At 37.4% G+C, this 20,048-nt stretch overlaps 2 protein-coding genes across 2 annotated transcripts in view; one reads left to right on the forward strand and one right to left on the reverse strand.

The window, feature by feature from the left end:
• Positions 1–18,102, reverse strand: part of PPIG (peptidylprolyl isomerase G) — a 45,858-nt gene extending 27,756 nt beyond the window's left edge. The window contains 6 exon segments of the mRNA XM_028508603.2: positions 1,113–1,157; positions 1,812–1,919; positions 2,508–2,582; positions 2,671–2,748; positions 3,029–3,076; positions 17,980–18,102. Coding sequence (XP_028364404.1) covers positions 1,113–1,157; positions 1,812–1,919; positions 2,508–2,582; positions 2,671–2,731 — 289 coding nt within the window. The 5' untranslated portion in view covers positions 2,732–2,748; positions 3,029–3,076; positions 17,980–18,102.
• The window catches only part of FASTKD1 (FAST kinase domains 1), a 56,832-nt gene continuing 54,886 nt past the window's right edge, over positions 18,103–20,048 (forward strand). Inside the window, exon 1 of the mRNA XM_036023332.1 lies at positions 18,103–18,185. The gene's annotated coding sequence lies outside the window, so the exon portion shown is untranslated. The remainder of the gene's footprint in view (positions 18,186–20,048) is intronic.

Raw genomic sequence — 20,048 nt, forward strand, 5'->3', positions numbered from 1 at the left:
CCTCAATCAAAGGTAACAAAAGCAAAAATAAATAAAACTATGTCAAACTAAAAAGCTTTTGCATTAAAAAAGGAAACCGTCACAGAACAAAAAGGTAACCTACCATTCTGTGAAAAATATCTGCAAATTAATTATCTCACAGTCAATATCCAAAATGTGAAGAACTCATAAAACTTAGCACACACATACACACAACACCCCCTCCAAACAATCAATTACCAAAAGGGCAGAGGACCTAAATAGACATTATTCCAAGACATACAAATGGCCAATAGACACATGAAAAGATGCTCAATATCACTAATCATCAGGGAAATAAAAACCAAAACTACAATGAAATATCACATCACATGTGTCTGAATGGCTAGTATCAAAAACACAACAAAACAAAAAAGTAACAACTGGCGAGGATGACAAATAGAGAAAACAGAACCTTTGTGTACTGTTGGTGGGAATATAAATCGGTACCACCACTACGAAGAAAAGTATGGAGGTTCCTCAAAAAATTAAAAATAGAACTACCATAAAATCCAGTGATTCTACAGATATATGCACCTCTATGTTCACTGTAGCATTATTTACAATAACCAAAATATGAAAGCAACCTAAGTGTCCATCGATAGACAAATGGATAAAGAAGATATTACTCAGCTCCTTCCCTGCTACCCTAGAGTTGAGTGGGGGCAGAGTCTTGAGTGCATTAAAGATTCGGCTCTACCCATAACTCATTTCCATGGCTGCAGAATGCACTGCTGATGGAGGTGCAATGCATGTTAATACTGATTTACAAAGGTGCTGAAGATTGCCCATAGATACAATATAGAGATATTCTGAGGGTTGCCAGATAGGAGTGGGGTTAGGGGGATGGCTGAAAAAGGTGAAGGGATTAAGAAGTACTAATTGCTTGTTATAGAACTGCCACGGGGATGTGAAGTACACAATAGGGAATATATTCCCTATAGATAGGTCAATTATATTCTACTATCACTGGGGTATACACCTGAAACTCATATAACAACTGTATTTCAACTGTAATTGAAAAACAAATAATGATTAAATGGCAAAAAGAAAATACACCCCACAATTTAAAATAAAAGAAAACCCTTTTTTACCTTCAAAAAATCCTCCATAAATAGATTCCCCTCCTCGTCCATTTCCTAGGAATGAAAAACATACACTCTCAGAACTCTCAAGATAATAATCTCCTTGAAGGTGCTACCTAAACAAAATGTTTCTTAGAAAGTTAGTGCCTGGGTTACTTTGAATCAATAATACTTAAAGGTTCACAGAAAATCATGAAGTCAATACTGACAAGATCTCAAATTACATACTTCCCTTATAATAGTAAGAATATGACCAAGTCTATTAAGATATGTGAAAAACAAACAAAACAGTCAGATTCTAATGATGATTATTCAGGGTTTTTAAAATAGAAATTACATTTTCCAAAGTGTCTTTAAAGTAGAATTCCAATGTTTTTATAATAAAAAAGTAGAGGTAAAAACTATATTGTAGTTAAGAATCACTAGCTGTGACAAAAACAAACACATACGCTGATATGATACTAAAAGATAAATACTGTATTTTATTTTTTTATGCAGGAGCAAATTTCTGAAATTCATGCATCAAAGGTGAAATTATTTCCTGTGCTTCCTTCTTTTTATGTATTTCTATGAGTACTTCTAATTGTTAGAGAAAAAACTAAGTGGGATGAGAAGAAAACTGAATAGTACCTCTAAAACTTGTCTAACTTTGAGATCTATACTTAACAAAGAATATAAAATTTTCTTTTTTGGGAACCAAAGTCTTACCTTCACTGAAGTCACCACCCTGAACCATAAAATCTTTAACAACTCTGTGAAAGAGACAACTCTTATAGTGTAATGGCTTCTGAGTTGATTTGCCTGTCCCCTTTTCACCTATAAAGAAGGAAAAGTAGTAGGCCATTCAGAAGAAAATCATGGAAGTATATTAAAGCATAGTTAATGATGAAAACTTTCACCCTCTAAAACATACCTCTCTTGAACCATACACACTTTTTTAAACTATAAAAATTTCACTTTCCTCGGGAATTTTTAAAAAAGATTTTATTTATTTATTTTTAGTAAGAGGGGATGGGAGGAAGAGAGGGAAAGAAACATTAATGTGTGGTTGCCTCTCACATGGCCCCCACTGGAGACCTGGCCTGCAACCCAGGCATGTACCCTGACTGGAAATTGAACTGGCAACTCTTGGGTTTGCAGCCCACACTCAATTCACTGAGCTACACCAGCCAGAGCTCCTCAGGAATTTTTTAAAAATTTATTTAAAAAATCACGTTTTCCTGGAGAGTGTAGAAATCAATGTCAAATAAAATCCCATTATGACTAATATTTCTAAGAATTACTTTGATATCCTAGTCAATGTTGTATAATCTACATGTTAAGAGAAAAAAGGTACATGCATAAAGAAGTCTATATGTTTAAATAAAAATGGGACTATTAGGGCAATTAAAAATGCCAACAAACCTGTACAAAGACAACGAAAGTTCTCGCATGTTTTGGGGCACACATCAGAAAACAATTCAAAGACAACTCTTCCAGCTTAAAAAAAAAAAAAGGTAGTTGATTTAAATTTTCTTACTACTTAAAAATATTTATAAATGTTAAGTGGGAAAATTAATCTTCTCACCTGGTTGATTATTAATGGCGATGTCAAAAAAACATCGTGGACGCTGAACTTTTATTCCCATGGCTCTAATACTTCAACCTATGAGTAAAATACAGCTTCAGGAAAACAGACTAAGATTTTATATAAATGTCTGGAAAATGTATTCTGTGGAGCATAAACTAGAAATGTAGTTTGAATTTATTTTGATATTTACTTCCATAGCATAAGTAAGTCATATAAATTTTGTGAGGCAAATAAAAAGGCATAAAAGAAAAGGCTTACCTATTATGTGGTATAATTTCTATTTTAACAACCAAATATAGATTGTCACCCCAAACAAAAAAGTCTGTATGACTAGTAAATTCTACAAGCAAATTACCTTTAAACAGAGAAAAATCAAAGACAAAGTGATCCAAACCTTTTTGTTCTGGAAAACAAAAATATGAGTTTTGATTAAAATGGTGGTTTAAAAAAAAACATTCAAATCCCTAAAAAATTACAAAAAATAAACCATCAAGGAAGAAATGGAGATATTTTAACAACAATAATATGTGACAGATTTATATTTTGAGTAAAAAGCACATTAAGTTTTACATATGGTATTTTCTGATCATGAGCAACAACCTTTACTGAGTGTAGACACAAAAAAATACCAGTAAGTGATATAATGTAACAGTTTTATCTACACAGTAGATCCCTATTATTTAACAGACATTCTTTTGATAAAGCATTTATTTTAAGGACTTAGAACATTTGAATTATAATACTTGATGTGGAATGACAGAGTAAGGTGAAGGCAGCAGAAACAAAGTACTTCGTGTAAATAGTATCCAAAATGAATTATATAAATAAGTTAAACCTGTTCAGAACAGAGACTAACTGAAAGGTATATGCTTTCCTGAAAATTATAATATCTAAGTTGGTAGTTCAGCAGGCAGTGAAAGATCTATATCCTTCATCCTGAATAGATCCCTCCCTTTTTCAATTTTTAATTGAAATTTTTATTCAAGACAATTCTCAAGTCAGACAGAGCTATAGGAAACAATGCAGAGATACAGTGAGCAGTTTACTCAGTTTCCCCTACTTGTAACATTTTACAAAACTGTAGTATAATAGCAAAGACAAATACTGTATGATCTCACTTAAATGTGGTACCTAAAAAAGTAAAACATATATACATATATATATATATGGAAATACACACAATTAAATATTATTCAGCCACAATAAAAGGAAATCTTACCAGATGCTCTTTCAGTGACTGAGACTAACAGGCAATAGGTAGGCAGAGGTATACCTTGGGGTGTCTTAAACCTTTTGCTGACCTGCCAAAGGGTCTGGTGCTGGTAAAGGCTGACCTTGGTGTGCAGCTTGGCCCTCCAGTGTGCACCTAGGCCCATTAGAGACAGCCACAAACTGGATCACTTTGTAGCTCCAAACAGGTAGCCTAGGGCCACTCACAGGCACTATATGACACAGACCTGCACTAGAGTCTCTCCCTAAAGGCCCCAGAACCAAAACACTCAGTGGTAGGCTTCACCGACATTAGAACAAGACCCAATTAACTCCATAAGTGGCACACTCAAAGGAAGATCTCAGCAGGAAACTCACCCTTCTGGGGCAAATTTAGCTTCCTGGGGTCTGACCCAGCATAGCAACTTGTACACTGTGGTTGGGATCAATGCTCACTGTCAGTCATCCCGAGGAACAACCCCAACCCAAAGGTAGGCCAACAGCAATCAAGACTCCACAAAAGTAGGGTTCACATAACCCGCACAAGGGACATTCCTGGAGCACCTAGCTTGGGTGATCAGGGAGATTGCATTAATGAGTTCCACAAGGACCCCTACTACACAAGGCCACCACACCAAGACTGGGAGACATAGCAGATGTACCTGATATATAGAAACAAATACAAAGAGGCAGCAAAAACAGGGAGAAAAGAAACATGCCCCAAACAGAATAGGAGAAATCCCCAGAAAAAAAAACAACAACAACTAATTAAACTGAGGCAACCAATCTGGATACAGGGTTCAAAATGATGTTTGTAAGGATGCTCAAGAAACTTAGGAAAAGAATGGATGAACTCAAAGAGAACCTCAACAAAGCAACAGCATAAAAAAAAAAAAAAAAAAAAAAAAAACCATAAAAAAGAACCAGTCAGAAATGAAGAACACAGTATCTGAAATGAAGAAATCAACTACAGATTAGATGAAGCAAAGAACTGAACCAGCAATCTGAAAGACAAGGTAGCAGAATATCCAATCACGGCAGCAAAAAAGGAAAAGGAAAATATTAAAAAAAATAAGGCTAGCCTAAAGGACCTCTAGGTCAAATATCCACATCATAGGGGTACCAGAAGAGAGAGAGCAAAAGATTGAAAACCTATTTGAAGAAATAATGGCTGAAAACTTCCCTAACTTGAAGAAAAAGCCATACAAGTCCCAAACAAGATGAATCCAAAGAGACCCACACCAAGACATGTCATAATTAAAATAGCAAAGGTTAAAAATAAAGAGAGAAACTTAAAAGCAAGTGAAAGGTAGTTACCTACAAGGGAGCTCCCATAGGACTATCAGTTGATTTCTGAATAGAAACATTTCATTTCAGAAGGAATTTGCATGAAATATTCAAAGTGATAAAAAGCAAGGACCTGCAACCAAGACTACTCTACCCAACAAGACTATTATTTAAAACTGAAGGAGGAATAGCTTCCCAGACAAGAAAAAGCTAAAGGAGTTCATCACCACCAAACCAGTATGACAAAAAATGTTAAAGGAACTTCTTTAAGAAAATAAGGAAGAAAAAAAGGGTAATATAAAGAATAAAACAGCAATAGATACATGTACTTATCAATAATCACTTTAAATATAAATGCATTAAATGGTCCAATCAAAAGACACTGGGTAGCTGAATGGATAAGAAAGCAAGGCCTATGTAGTATAGGATGTCTACAAGAGACCCACCTCAGAACAAAAGACACACAAAGACTGAAAGTAAAGAAAGGGATAGAAAAGGATTATTTCATGCACATAAAAAAGAACAGCCGTGGCTGATGTGGCTCAGTAGATTGAGTGTTGGCATGTGAAACAAATGGTCACTCGTTCAATCCCTGGCCAGGGCATGTGTCTAAATTGGGGGCTGAGAGGTAACCCACTGATGTTTCTCTCATATACTGATGTTTCCCTACCTCTCTTTTCTTTCTCTCTTCCATTCTCTCTAAAAATAAATAAATAAAACCTTTTTAAAAAATGAAAATAAAGGCAGAGTACAATACTTCCATCAGACAAAACAGACTTTAAAATACAGGCTATAAGAGTCAAAAGGACATTACATGATGCTAAAGGAATCAATCCAACAAGAGAATATAACCCTTGAATTTATGCAGCCAACACTTTTTTTTTTAATAGGGTATTTTAACACCTCATGGACATCAATGGATACATTCTCCAAACACTAAGAATCAAGGAAACAGTGGCCTTAAATGGCACACTAGACCAGATGGATTTAATTGATATTTTCAAAGCATTTTACCTCAAATCAGCAGAATATACATTATTTCAAATGCACATGGAACATATTTGAGGATAAACCACCTTAGGACACAAAACGAATATCAATAAATTTTTAAGGATTGAAATCATACCAAGTATCTTCTCCAAATGCAACGATATGAAAGTAGAATCAATTACAAGGGAAAAAACTAAAAAAACACAAACACGTGGAGACTAAATAACATGTAACTAAACAATGAATGGGTTAACAATGAGATCAAGAAAGAAATCAAGAGACCTAGAGACAAATGAAAATGAAAACACAACCCAAAATCTATATGGGACACAGTGACACCAACCATAAGAGGGAAATTCACAGCAATACAGGCATACCTCAATAAACAAGAAAAATCTCAAACAATCTAACCTTACACCTAAAGGAATTAAAGTGAGTAGAAAGAGGGAAAAATAAAGATCATAGTGGAAATAAAAGAGCCTAATAAAACAGTGTTAAAAGGTCAATGAAACCAAGAGGTGGTTTTTGAAAAGATAAACAAGATTGATAAACCTTTAATCAAACTCATCAAGAAAAAGAGAGGACCCAAATAAATAAAACTGGAAATGAAAGAGAAGTAACAACAGACACCATAGAAATATAGAAGACTATCAGAAGATATTACAAACAACTATATGCCCACATATAGTTGGATCATCTGGAAGTAATGGATAAATTCCTAGAAACATACAATCCTCCAAAACTGAATCAAGAACAGAAAATCTTAACAGATCAATTACAACCAACAAAATCGAGGCAGAAATCAAATAACCTCCAACAAATAAAACACTTGGACCAGGTGGCTTGACTAGTGAATCTTACCAAACATCCAAAGAACACCACCTATCCTTTATAAACTATAACAAAAATTCCAAGAATAGGGAAAACCCTCAAGCTCATTTTATGAAGCAAGCATTATCCTTGTTTCAAAACCAGATAGACACTGAAGAGGAAGAAAATTATAGGCCAACATTCCTGATGAATATAGATGCAAAAAATCCCCAACAAAGAATTAGCAAACGGTATTCACCAATACGTTAAAAAGATCATACACCATGATCAAGTGGGATTTATTCCTAGGATGAAAGGGTAGTGCAATATCCTCAAATCAATTAAAGTGATATACTACATAAACAAAATGAAGGATAAAAACCATATGATCACGCCTTGGCTGGCGTAGCTCAGTGGACTGAGCGTGGGCTGGGAATCAAAGTGTCCCAGGTTCGATTCCCAGCCAGGGTACATTCCTGGGTTGCAGGCCATAACCCCCAGCAACCGCACATTGATGTCTCTCTCTGTCTCTCTGCCTCTGTCTCTCTCTGTCTCTCTCTCTCTCCCCCTCCCTTCCCTCTCTAAAAATAAATAAATAAATAAAATCTTAAAAAAAAAAAAAAAAAAACACCAAAAAACCATATGATCATATCAATATATGCAAAAAAGCATTTAATAAAATTCAACACCCACTTATGATGATTCGAATCAAAATGGGAGTAGAGGGAACATATCTCAAAATAGTAAAGGTCATTCATCCATACAAACTCAGAGCTAACATCATAATCAATGAGGAAAACTAAGTGTTTCCCTTAAGGTTAGGACAAAGACAAGGATGTTCACTTTCACCACTCTAATTCAACACAGTAGCAGAAGTCTTAGCCATAGTCACCAGACAAGAAGAAATAAAAACCATCCAAATTGTAAAAGAAAAAGTAAAACTGGACTTCTGGCAAGATGGAGGCATAGGTGGATGCAGTGTACCTCCACGCACAACCAAGATTAGATCAACAACAATTTAGAACCAGAATAACACCCAGAACTGACAGAGAATTTATCTGAATGGAAGTCGGATGGCCAAGAAGTTGAAGTAGACCCGTTCATCCAGACCGGTAGGAGGGGCTGAGAGGAGGAGCAGGCGCAGGTCCTGGCGCGTGGAGATCGAGGAGAACTGGGCGCATAAGGCAACCAGGAGCGTGTTAGCCTTCCGGGACGTAGCAGTGGACCCTGAGTACGCAAACGGCGGCTGGCGGACCCAGTGAGGCGCGGTGATTGTGCACCAGGGCAGAGCACGCAACCCAGGATCCCAGAGAAGGGACTGAGATCCCAGGAAAACGGAGCTACCGCCATTGTTCCCTCCCGCCCCCCAAGCCCGCCCCCACATACAACATCACAATCTAGCGACTGGGGTGCCCAGCCCTGGTGAACACCTAAGGCTCCACCCCTCACCGTAACAAGAACGACCACACCCCGAGGAAAAAAAAAAAAGGGAGAGAGAGAGAGAGAGAGACATGTTTCCAACAGAAGAACAGATCAGTCCCCCAGGACTCATCCTTTTGAGCGACCAAGAAATAGACAGTCTATCAGATGTACAGTTCAAAACACTGGTGATCAGGAACCTCACAGAATTGGTTGATTTTGGGCACAAATTAGATGAAAAAAATGCAGGTTACCATAAAAGAGATGAAGGAAGATGCACGGAGAACCAATAGTGATGGGAAGGAAACTGGGACTCAAAACAACAGAGTGGACCAGAAGGAAGAAAAAAACAACCAAGCAGGAAAGAAAGAAGAAATAAGAATTCAAAACAAAACAAAACAAAACAAAAACAAAACAAAACAAAAAACGAGGAGAAGCTTAGGAACCTCCAGGACATCTTTAAATGTACCAACATCCGAATTATAGGGGTACCAGAAGGGGAAGAGAAAAAGCAACAGATTGAAAACCTATTTGAACAAATAATAAAGGAGAACTTCCCCACTCCGGCAAAGGAAATAGACTTCTCTAGGAAATCCAGGAAGCTCAGAGAGCCCCAAAGAAGTTGGACCCAAGAAGAAACACACCAAGGCACATCATAATTACATTAGCCAAGGTAAAAATGAAGGAGGGAATCCTAGAAGCAGCAAGAGATAAGGAGACAGTCACCTACAAAGGAGTTCCCATCAGACTGTCAGCTGATTTCCCAAAAGAGACCTTACAGGCAAGAAGGGGCTGGAAAGAAATATTCCAAGTCATGAAAGACAAAGACCTACATCCCAGATTGCTCTATCCAGCAAAGCTCTCATTTAGAATGGAAGGACAGATAAAGTGCTTCTCAAATACGGTCAAGTTAAAGGAGTTTATCATCACCAAGCCCTTATTTTATGAAATGCTAAAGGGACTTATCTAAGAAAAGAAGATACAGAAAAAACATGTATAGTAAAAGGACAGCAAACTCACAATTATTAACAACCACACCTAAAGCAAAACCAAAAGAAACTAAGCAAACAACTAGAACAGGAACAGAATCACAGAAATGGAGATCACATGGAGAGTTAGCAACAGGGGAATGGGAGGAGAAAAGAGGGGGAAAAGGTACAGAGAATAAGTAGCATAGAATGTAGGTTGAAAATAGGGGGAGGGTAAGAATAGTATGGGGAATGTATAAGCTAAAGAAATTATAAGTATGACACATGGGCACAACTAAAGGGGGGATATGGGTGGGAGAGTGTGTAGAGGGTGGAGGGGAGTGAAGGGGGAAAATGGGACAACTGTAATAGCATAATCAATAAAATATATTAAAAAAAGAAAAAGTAAAACTGTCATTATCTGCAGATGGTATGATAATATATATAGAGAAACTTAGAGATTCCACCAAAAAACTACTAGAACTGGTAAATGAATTCAGTAAAGTAGCAAGATAGAAAATTAGTAACTAGAAATCAGTGGTGTTTCTATACACCAATAATGAACTATCAAGAAAAAGAAACTAAGAAAACAGTACCATGTATAATTGCAACAACAATGAAAAAAATAAGGTAACCAAGAATAAATTTAACCATGGAGGTAAAAGACGGGTACTCAGAAAATTATAAGATACTGAAGAAAGAAGCTGAGGAAGATACAAGTAAGTGGAAGCATATACCATGTTCATGGATAGGAAGAATTAGCATCATCAAAATGTCCATATTACTCCAAAGCAATCTATGGATTCAATGCCATTCCTATCCAGATACCAATGGCATTATTTCACAAAACTGGAACAAATATACCAAAAACTTACATGGAACCACAAAAGACCCTGAACAGCCCCAAAAATCTTGAGAAAGAAGAACAAAATTGGAGATATCATGCTACCTGATATCAAACTACACTGCATGTACATAGTAATCAAAACAGCACGGTACTAGCATAAAAACATCAATGAACAGAACAGAAGGCCCACATATAACCTCATGCCTTTATAGTCCATTAATATTTGACAAAGGAGACAAGAATATACAATGGGGTCAAGACTGTTAATTCAAATACGGTGTGGGAAAATTGGACAAATCCATGAGGAAAAAAAAAAGGAACTAGACCACCTCCTTACACCATATACAAGAATAAACTCAAAATGAATTTAAGACTTAATGTAATATACAAAACCAGAAATCTCCTAGAAGAAAACATAAGCAGTAAAATCCCAGACATTTCTCATAGCAATATTTTCTCTAACATATCTCCTAGGCAAGGGGGGAAAAAAGAATAAAATTCAAAAAATGGTACATCAAACTAAAAAGTTTTTGCACAGCACAGGAAATCATCAACAAAACAAAAAGAATGGAACCAACTGAATGGAAGAAGATATTCACCAATGATAGCTCTGATAGGGGTTCATATTCAAAATTTATAAAGAATTCATACACTCAACACCAAAAAACCAAACAACCCAATTTTAAAAATAGACAATAGATCCAAATAGAGACATCTCTAAAGAGACCATATAGATTGATGGACAATAGACATACTAAAAGATGCTCAACATCACTAATCATCAGAGAAATGCAAATGAAAACCACATTGAAATTACCACCTCACACCAGTCACTAGGGCCATCATCAGTAAATCAACAGACAAGTGTTGAGGATGTGGAGACAAAGGAACTCTCATACACTGTTGGTAGGAATGCAGATTAGTGCAGCCATACAAAAAATAGTATGGAAGTTCCCTAAAAAATTTAAAATGAACCTGCCTTATGACCCAGTGATTCCCCTTTTGGGTATTTATCCAAAGAAACCCAAAACACTAATTCCAAAGAATACATGCACCCCTATGTTCACTGCAGCATTATTTATAATAGCTAAGATATGGAAGCAATTCAAGTGTCCACCAATAAACAAATGAATAAAAAAGTTGTGGTACATATATACAATGGAATATTACAAAAAATAAATAAAATCTTACCATCTGCAAAAGCATGAGTGGCCTAGAGGTATTATACTAGTTGATAGTCAGAGAAACACAAATACCATATAATTTAACTTATATGTAGAATCTAAAGAACAAAATAAATGAACAAACAGGCCCCTGGCCAGCATAGCTCAGTTGGTTAGAGCATCATCTCAATATGCCAAGGTTGTAGGTTAGATCCCAGGTTACGGCAAGAATGAACCAATAAATGCATCAGCAAGAGGAACAAGAAATCGATGTTTCCTTTTGCTCTTACCCTATCTCTCGATTTCTAAAAATTATAAACAAAATAGAAACATGGCTCATAGATACACAGATTAGAGTGATGGCTGCCAAAAGAAAGGAGAGTTAGGGCACTGGGTGAAACAGATGAAGGGATTAACAAAAACAAATTGGTAGTTACAAAATAGACATAGGGATGTAAAGAACAGCATGGGGAATATAGCTAGATATATGCCATATTTTAAGGTCATAATGGTACATGTCTGAAGTGCTATTACATTTAGGTTATACCACATAATGATATTTTTCATGGAAATAGATTAAAATGTTTTCCTGAAATGAAAAATATGCCTTAATTCAAGAAAGCAAATTATCATTAAAAGCAGTATACAAATCTCTCTCTCTCTTTTTTTTATTTTTTAGAGAGGGGAAGGGAGAAGAGAGGGAAAGAAACATTAATGTGTGGTTGCCTCTCGTGCGCCCCCTAGTGGGGACCTGGCCCATAACCCAGGCATGTGCCCTAGACCAGGGATGGAACCATTGACCCTTTGATTTGCAGGCCGGCACTCACCCACTGAGCCACACCAGCCAGGGCACAAATCTCGAGTATATAAATGCTCTAATACTAATAGCTAATGAAGAACAATGGTGACACAAAGGATGACTCAGCACTATGTCTCTAACATTATTGAAATGAGATTTTATGAGATCAGAAATAGGACAGAGTATTTCCTCTATGATTGCTTGGTCTTATTCAAGTATCTAAAATCAAAGACGATAAATATCTGGTTAATTTTTCATTTTTTCAAGAAAATGTAAAGAGAAAACAATACCAAGTGATACCAAAAATACAATTCAGAGAAAAATCAAGCCTATGAAGTTTTCGGTAAAATAACTGGTGAAATTCCCTAAGAACAGTAAATAATGAAAGCTTTCAGATTAGTAGTCTACAGATGATCTGTTTGCTGCAAATTGTTTAATCTAAGTAAGTTGTAGCTATTTGTATAAAATCCAATCACCCCAATAAATTTAATAAAAATTATTTTAAAAATATTATCTAGCCTCATTCCTGTACAGCAGTCACCATAGTCTGTCCCCATTACATGAGGTATAAGTTTCAGTTTGACCTAGTTTCCACTATTGCCTATTAGCTGTTACCATTTTTTATGTACTTGACCTCATGCACTCACTTCATCTGCCCCACCCCTTCAGAAATTTGAGTTTAATACTTAATTTTATCTACTTTATTCACAATAAGAATATTTTTAAATAAGATAATCAATAAAGTTAACAAGCTGCCTAAAAAATATCACACAAAAATTACATAAAATCCTGGCACTTAGCTGTAACTCCTAATATTTTTTCGTATGTTCTACTTTTTTTCTAAGCAGACAGAATCACAACATGTTATTTTAAATGTTTAGCAACAATATCATTGTTACTTTTTAGAATTTTTAAGATTTTATTTAATTTTTAGAGAGAGGATAAGGAAGGGAAAAAGAGAAGAAGCGAGACATTGATGGGTGAGAGAAACATACATTGGTCACTTCTGGCATGCCCCCAACTGAGGACTTGGCCTGCAACCTGACAAGGAATTGAACCGGCAACCCCTCAGTTCTCAGGCCAGCACTCAATCCACTGAGCCACACCAGTCAGGGCTTTTTTGTTTAATTAAAAAAAATGTTTTTAGTTACTTTTGTATGTCAACAATAGACAAGTTATAAGATTTCAAAATATAAATGCTAAGATTATAAACTTCTACAACATATACATATACATCATTAAAAAATATCAGAGGGGTAACAATTCATATGTAAAAGTTAAATCTTGTAGATGCATACATAAAATAATTTCCATATTCACCCTAAAGTAACATGAAGAAGGGAGGACAAAGCATATGGGCAACTAATCATTAAAATATTCGATAAAGGACAAGGTTTTTGTAATAAGGCAATAAATAATACAGCGACTTTACTACATTCAAAGAATTATTTGGCAGCTTTACACAGTATGAGGGAGTCAGCATAGTATTGAATCTTGAAAACGTAGACAGCAAATCCTTCTAAACTATTAATACTAAGATGATCAGCAGGTCTTTGCCCTTTCTGACTCCCTTGGCTAACTTCTGCTTGTCCTTAAAGATTCATAGAGCCAGAGTACACTCTGGGAGCTTCACCCTAGCTCTTTAAAGCGTAAATGATCCTCCTTTGTTGAATCTTCCTTTATCACAAACTGCTCTGTAAGTTCCTCAAAATAAGAACCTTTGTATCTTCAACACAAAGCAATGACTGGCCCAGGGCTACATTATCAAATAGAAAGAATGCTAGTTAATCAAGGCATGAGTAGAACTAGACTCCTTTACTAAAACTCAGTACCTTTCCTCCTCACATGCGGCATTGTCAATATTTCTGTAGTTAGAAATTCTTGCAGCCTACTAGTAACCATTCTTTCAGCCTATCTCACAATTCAAACAGTCTAGACCTGCCTACTGCATTTTATTTTTAAAAAGTGTTCCTTTCACCATGGCTGGTGTGGCTCAGTGGACTGAGCACCAGCCTGTAGACCAAAAGGTTGCTGGTTCGATTCCCAGTCAGGGCACATGCCTGGGTTGTGGGCCAAGTCCCCAGTTGGGGGCATAAGAAAGGCAACCGATTGCTGTTTCTCTCACACATCTCACTCTTTCTCCCCCCGCCCCGCCTTCTCCTCTCTCTAAAAATGAATAAATAAAATCTTTTTTTAAGTGTTCCTTTCCTTTCTCTCTCTGTGCCCTCCCTCCCTCTATCCCTTCCTACAGAATCCACTATAAAAGGGCATATTCAGTTCAAAACCAAGAAACAACAGTGGGCATCTGCTTAAGTTTAATAAATAGGTGACAATTTTCATACAAGATTTCCATCTCTAAGTGTAATCATGTTGTATAAGTTAAACTAGTAGACTACAGCCAATCTTGAAAATTACTTTCAAAGATGGCAATCTAACATCCACATAGGCCTCTTTTACCCTACCCCTAACGTAGTTTATAGAGAACAAATGAGAAAAATGAATTGTTTCAAAAACGTTTAAATACACTTATGAATGCCACATTGCTAATGAATTAAGTACAATTTAACATTCTGAGGTGTCAGGAAAGGCAACTACTGTATGCTCTTCCATATAGCGCCTCCTTCCCTTAGTGTCTCTGACAGTCACAAACCACAGTGCTGGCAGAACCACAATTTAACAGTATACGCACTTCCCAAAATCTCCAATCCTTTAGAAAACAAAAAGAAATGGTGGAATGTTGCCAAGTTCAGTGTTAAATAAAGATATTATACACTTTCAACACATACAATCCAAGAGACATAAAAATATAGTACAATTGTGTTAGTACTGAACTGAAAAAAGCATATGCTAACCGGGAAATCTCTGCTAATATTCTTAAAATTGTACCTGCAATTATTTACATTCTTATAATGATAAATTTATTTCAATGTCTCCAGAGCTATACCTACACCATCCTATCAACATTATTCAATTCGGTAATTCGTATAGAACTACAAACTCCTGAAGTTAGAAGGAACTTTAGAGATAATCTGGTCCAATATTCTGATTTTATAGATTTAGAACCAGAGGACCAGAGACTTAAAGTGACTGGCTCAAGGTCACGAGGAACCACAAAATAAAAAAAAAAAGAAAAGCAAGAGTTTTCTGTTTAAGTAGTCTATAGCTTCACTGTGGAAACCAGCTTATTCACAAACATTCTAGGTAATGGCTTATTGAACTTTCCAGCATATGACCATAATGCAATGACTAAATAAACTGTGTAAGCTCACGTTTTATGTCACAGTGGCTTCATATATAAGCAGGGTTTTTATTCATTTTAAAAATCAGTGAGTTAAGGAATCATTCACATTTTGAAAATGACCATTTTAATATCAAAAATTGATGCCTATATTTATAAGTATGATGTAATTAAATTTCAAAAAGAAATTGGTGACTATTTTAGGCCACCACTCAAACTAAAACCAAGTTCAAAAGATTTCCTCTCTAGCACTAAAAGTACAAAGTCCCAGATACAACAGTTTTCTTTGAGTATTTATGATACATGCCCATAGCAAATTTCAAGATATAAGATTTGTCTTAAATCAAATGAAAACTGAAGATTGATGCTAATATTAAAGCAGGAGAAAAAAAATTCAGTAACACAACATAGCAGAAAGATTTGCAACAAACTCTTCAAGTCAATTGAGTCAATTATCTATGGCTCCCCAAGTAAAACACCTTAGTACATTAGGATACTAAAACAGATAATACATAATTCTGTTGAACTATCTTATTAATAAAATAATAGGGAAAAACATCAACCCGTATTTCTTAAAAGAGCAATATTGAAAGAACTGCAGATGGTGTCCTGATAACAGAACTAGTTCATCCTATTATGAATGGCTACCAATTTCCCTTGATTATAGAATGAATGCTGCCCAACAGAAAATCTAATTTAAAATATGCAAAAGGACAAAGATCTTACTTCAAGGCCACAATACTGTAAGACCACAATGAAAACCACCAAGAACTAAGGATCTTTAATACATTCCAATAAACGTAATGTATGTTTTTCACTCATAGGAGAACCACAGAATTCTTACTGAAGGTAAATACCACCAAAAAACTAAGGGCCTTTAATACATTTCAATAAATGTAATGTATGCTCTTCACTCATTGGAGAACCGCAGAGTTCTCACTGAAAGCCCATTGTAAACAGAATTTTAACAAACTTGAATATTTGTTTTTGAACCCTAGTTTCATGATAGTCTGAAATCAAAATATCATTCTATAAATGAAGAAACTGAGGTTCAGAAAGATGTTTGAGCCAGAAACAAAAATTTCTAACCTAAGGAATTTGCAAACTTGTCCACTCCTGACAAAAAGAACTGACTCTGACAAGAGCCTACAACGACCAAAACAAACACAAAACAACCAACCTAAAAAGCAAACGCAATTCCAAAAAAAGTACAGAATCCTACAAGGCAAGACCCATTACAATCCCAAAGCACCAATAATCCTGAATCATAAAGAAAACATTAAACAATATAAAATGAACTCTGGTTAAAACAAAATGTAATTTGGTATAAAATAATCCCATCTCAAATGGTTAAAATAAAATAAAAGGGGAATAGCTAGATCGGGTAAATTTTCTGATACAGAACAAGTCTCAGTAAAAGAAGCGACTATGTAGATATCTGTGCCTTTTCTGGATTTTATGGCACAGTTTCAAAAATGTTTACACATAGCCTCCCCATCATCATTCCGAACTGATAAATTACTGGTCATTCTTTGCCAAATGGGAATACATACAGACACACATATATTCCCCCTATGTGATTTTAGCTACTGGAAGTTAACATATCCCCAAATTTCCAAAATATTTAATTGTTCCTTGGAACTACTTGTGACCATTATTGCAAAAACTTGGTCATGCACAGAATGTACTGTTGTGAGGAGAAATTAAAATCAATGCACAAAATGATGCTTTTTATAACATCTCTAAGGCGACTGGCAGTTCTTCGTGCCCGCAGACCTCGATTTAACACTTTAAAAGACTAAAGATAAGCCAAATTCGCGTACTTCCCCCAAGGCATATGGAGCTCAGAAGCCATCACTTGCTTTCTAAAGTAATCTTCTAAAAGGCCTGCGCTGCTCACAGATCCTCGGAAACGTGGGAGAACTTCGAGACAGCTCTGGGACGAGAGAAGAGGAGCCTTGATTTGAGTTTTAGAAGAATGCTTAACTAGGGGACCTGGGCCACTTTATTCACGACAGACGCTGTCTCTATGAGGAAATAAAAGGTCGCAGTAGAAGTAAAGCCTGTCTTCAATCTAATCTTAACTCCTGTGATCCAGGCTCCTCGCCCGCGACTCTCCAACCCTGACAGGATGTCAAGTTACGCGTCCCCTTCCCCACCAATCCTCCTACCTACCCCACGTTAGTGTTTAGTCTTACAATTTCGAAGCATCAAAAATCACCCCGGCTCCCTAGAGTTCAGGCCGCCGTCGCTGCCGCCATATTACAGCTTGTGCGGCAAAATGCGTCAGGGAGGGAGGCGTGCGCCCGAATGGAGAGGGCGGGGGCTGGCAGGGGGAGGGCCGTTCCCCGGGCCCGGGTGACAGAGCTGAAAGCCTTCTCCAAGTGTTAACATGCGTCAAGGTCCTCGAGGGTCCCCTCTGGAACCAGGCAGCCCCGTTACCTCGAGAGGAAGACGGTTAACTTGGCAGGGCCTATCGCGCCGGCTCCGCCCCTCTTCTCCGGGCCTTCCCGCTCTCGCACAGGCGCCTGTAGCGAAGGAGGCCATTGAAACAACACGGGCTTTCCGCTACTTACCTGCACCAGTACAGTCTTCTCTTCCCCCGGTCCCTTAAAGCGCTTCAAATCTACCGCCGCCAGAAAAGGCGCTAAAGCCCACTACCCGCCTCCCTCCCCCACAACCCCTTCTCGGCGTGGAGGAAAAGCGTCGCGCCGGAAGTACGTCACCGGTTGTTTGCCCTTATCCCCTGATGTGCCCCTGATGGCGTCACCTAGTTTAATAGGTAAGTTTAGTACTTTATGTGTGAGTTGATTGGGAATGTTTGTAAACGTCAGGATGTCATATTGTTGGCGAGAAGAGTTTCACTTAGTAGACGTTTATTGACCGCCTGCCACAATACTGAGAAGAAAGCCCTACCTTCCAGAAGCTTCCAGCTCAGGCCCTAACCCGTGTGCCTCAGTTGGGCGTGGTCCAGCAAAGGTCACTGGTTAGATTCCTGGTCTGGGCACAAGCCTGGGGTGTGTAGGAGAGGCAACCAGTTGATGGTTTTCTCGCACAAATATGTAATATGTTTCTTTTGCTCTCTTTCTCTCTAAAAATAAATAAAATCTTAAAAAAACAACTCCCAGTTAACACTATGAAAAAAGTGCAATTTGAGGAAAAAGGGGAAATAAAAAGGCATTGATGTTCCTTGTGGTTTTATTTTTTTAAGATTTTATTTATTTTCAGAGAGAGGAGCAGGGAGAAAGATGTCGCAGGTGTCCACAGGTGACCAGGTTCCTGGTGATCGTGGGCAAAGAATTGAACTGAACACACAGAGTGTTTATAGCAGAAAGAGAGAGAGCAGATTTATTGAATAATGGTACACTCCACAGAACATGGGAGCGGGCCAACTCTCATCAGGGATTGACCTCAAGGGCTAGAGGGATTCTATTCTTATAGGGCAGATATTTCCTGACTAGTTTTGGGGGATTTCTATTGCACATGTACAAGTAGTTATATTACTTTAAAGCTGCTGTACATGTGGTCTCCCATGATTTTTCTTGATTGGCCACCAGGGAATGGGGTCCCACAATATTAATTTATTATAATGAATCAGGGGTCATGTAGCATCTTCTGTGAAGGTGCATTCATGATTCACCACGATTCTGTGCTTTTCCAGAAGTCGAGAACAACCAGTCTTAGAACAGGGTCTCTGTCCTATATGGCTGTCCTTTATCTTAGCCCTGGGGCACCTCCTTAGTTTCCTCTCTCCTGACTATCTTCTGCCTCAAAGAGAGGAGGAGATACAAATATCCGTTGCACACGCCCCCAAGCGAGTACCTGGCCTGAAACTCAGGCATGTGCCCTGTCTAGGAATCAAACCAGTGACATTTAGCTTTGTTAGATGATGCCCAACTAACTGAGCCACACCAGTCAGGCCTGTTGTTTTTTATATTCTCACAACAACCCATGATATTATTATTGCTGTTTTGCACATTAAGAAATGGAGGCTCAGGGAGGATGAGTGGCTCCCTCCCAAACACAGTTTCTAAATATCAAAGCAGGTCTTTGACTCCAAATTCAGTACTCTCTAGGGTGGGGGTGTCCAACCTGTGGCATGTGGGCTGCATGCAGCCCAGGATGGCTATGAATGCGGCACAACACAAAATCATAAGTTTACTTAAAACATTATGAGATTTTTTTTATTACGTGTCCCAATGTATTTTATGTATGGCCCAAGACAACTTTTCTTCTAGTGTGGTTCAGAGATGCCAAAAAGTTAGACACCCCTGCTGTAAGGGAAAAAGGACACATATTATTTTTTTAAGATTATTTATTTATTTATTTATTTCTTAGGCAGAGGGGAAGGGAGGGAGGAAGAGAAGGAGAGAGAAAAAAAATCAGTATGTGGTTGCCTCTCACATGCCCCCTACTGGAGACCTGGCCAGCAACCCAGGATTATGCTCTGATTGGCAATCGAATGGGTGCCCCTTTGGTTCCCAGGCTGATGCTCAATCCACTGAGCCACACTAGCCAGGGCAAGGACACATATTATTATTTTAAGAAGTAAGAGTCCCCACTAGGCCAGGTAGCCCAGTTGGTTAGAGTATTCTCTGGATACAGCAAGGTTGTGGGTTCCATCTCTGGTCAGGGCACATACAAG

This window comes from Phyllostomus discolor, chromosome 4, assembly GCF_004126475.2.
Source record: "Phyllostomus discolor isolate MPI-MPIP mPhyDis1 chromosome 4, mPhyDis1.pri.v3, whole genome shotgun sequence".
NCBI classification, from domain to species: domain Eukaryota; kingdom Metazoa; phylum Chordata; class Mammalia; order Chiroptera; family Phyllostomidae; genus Phyllostomus; species Phyllostomus discolor.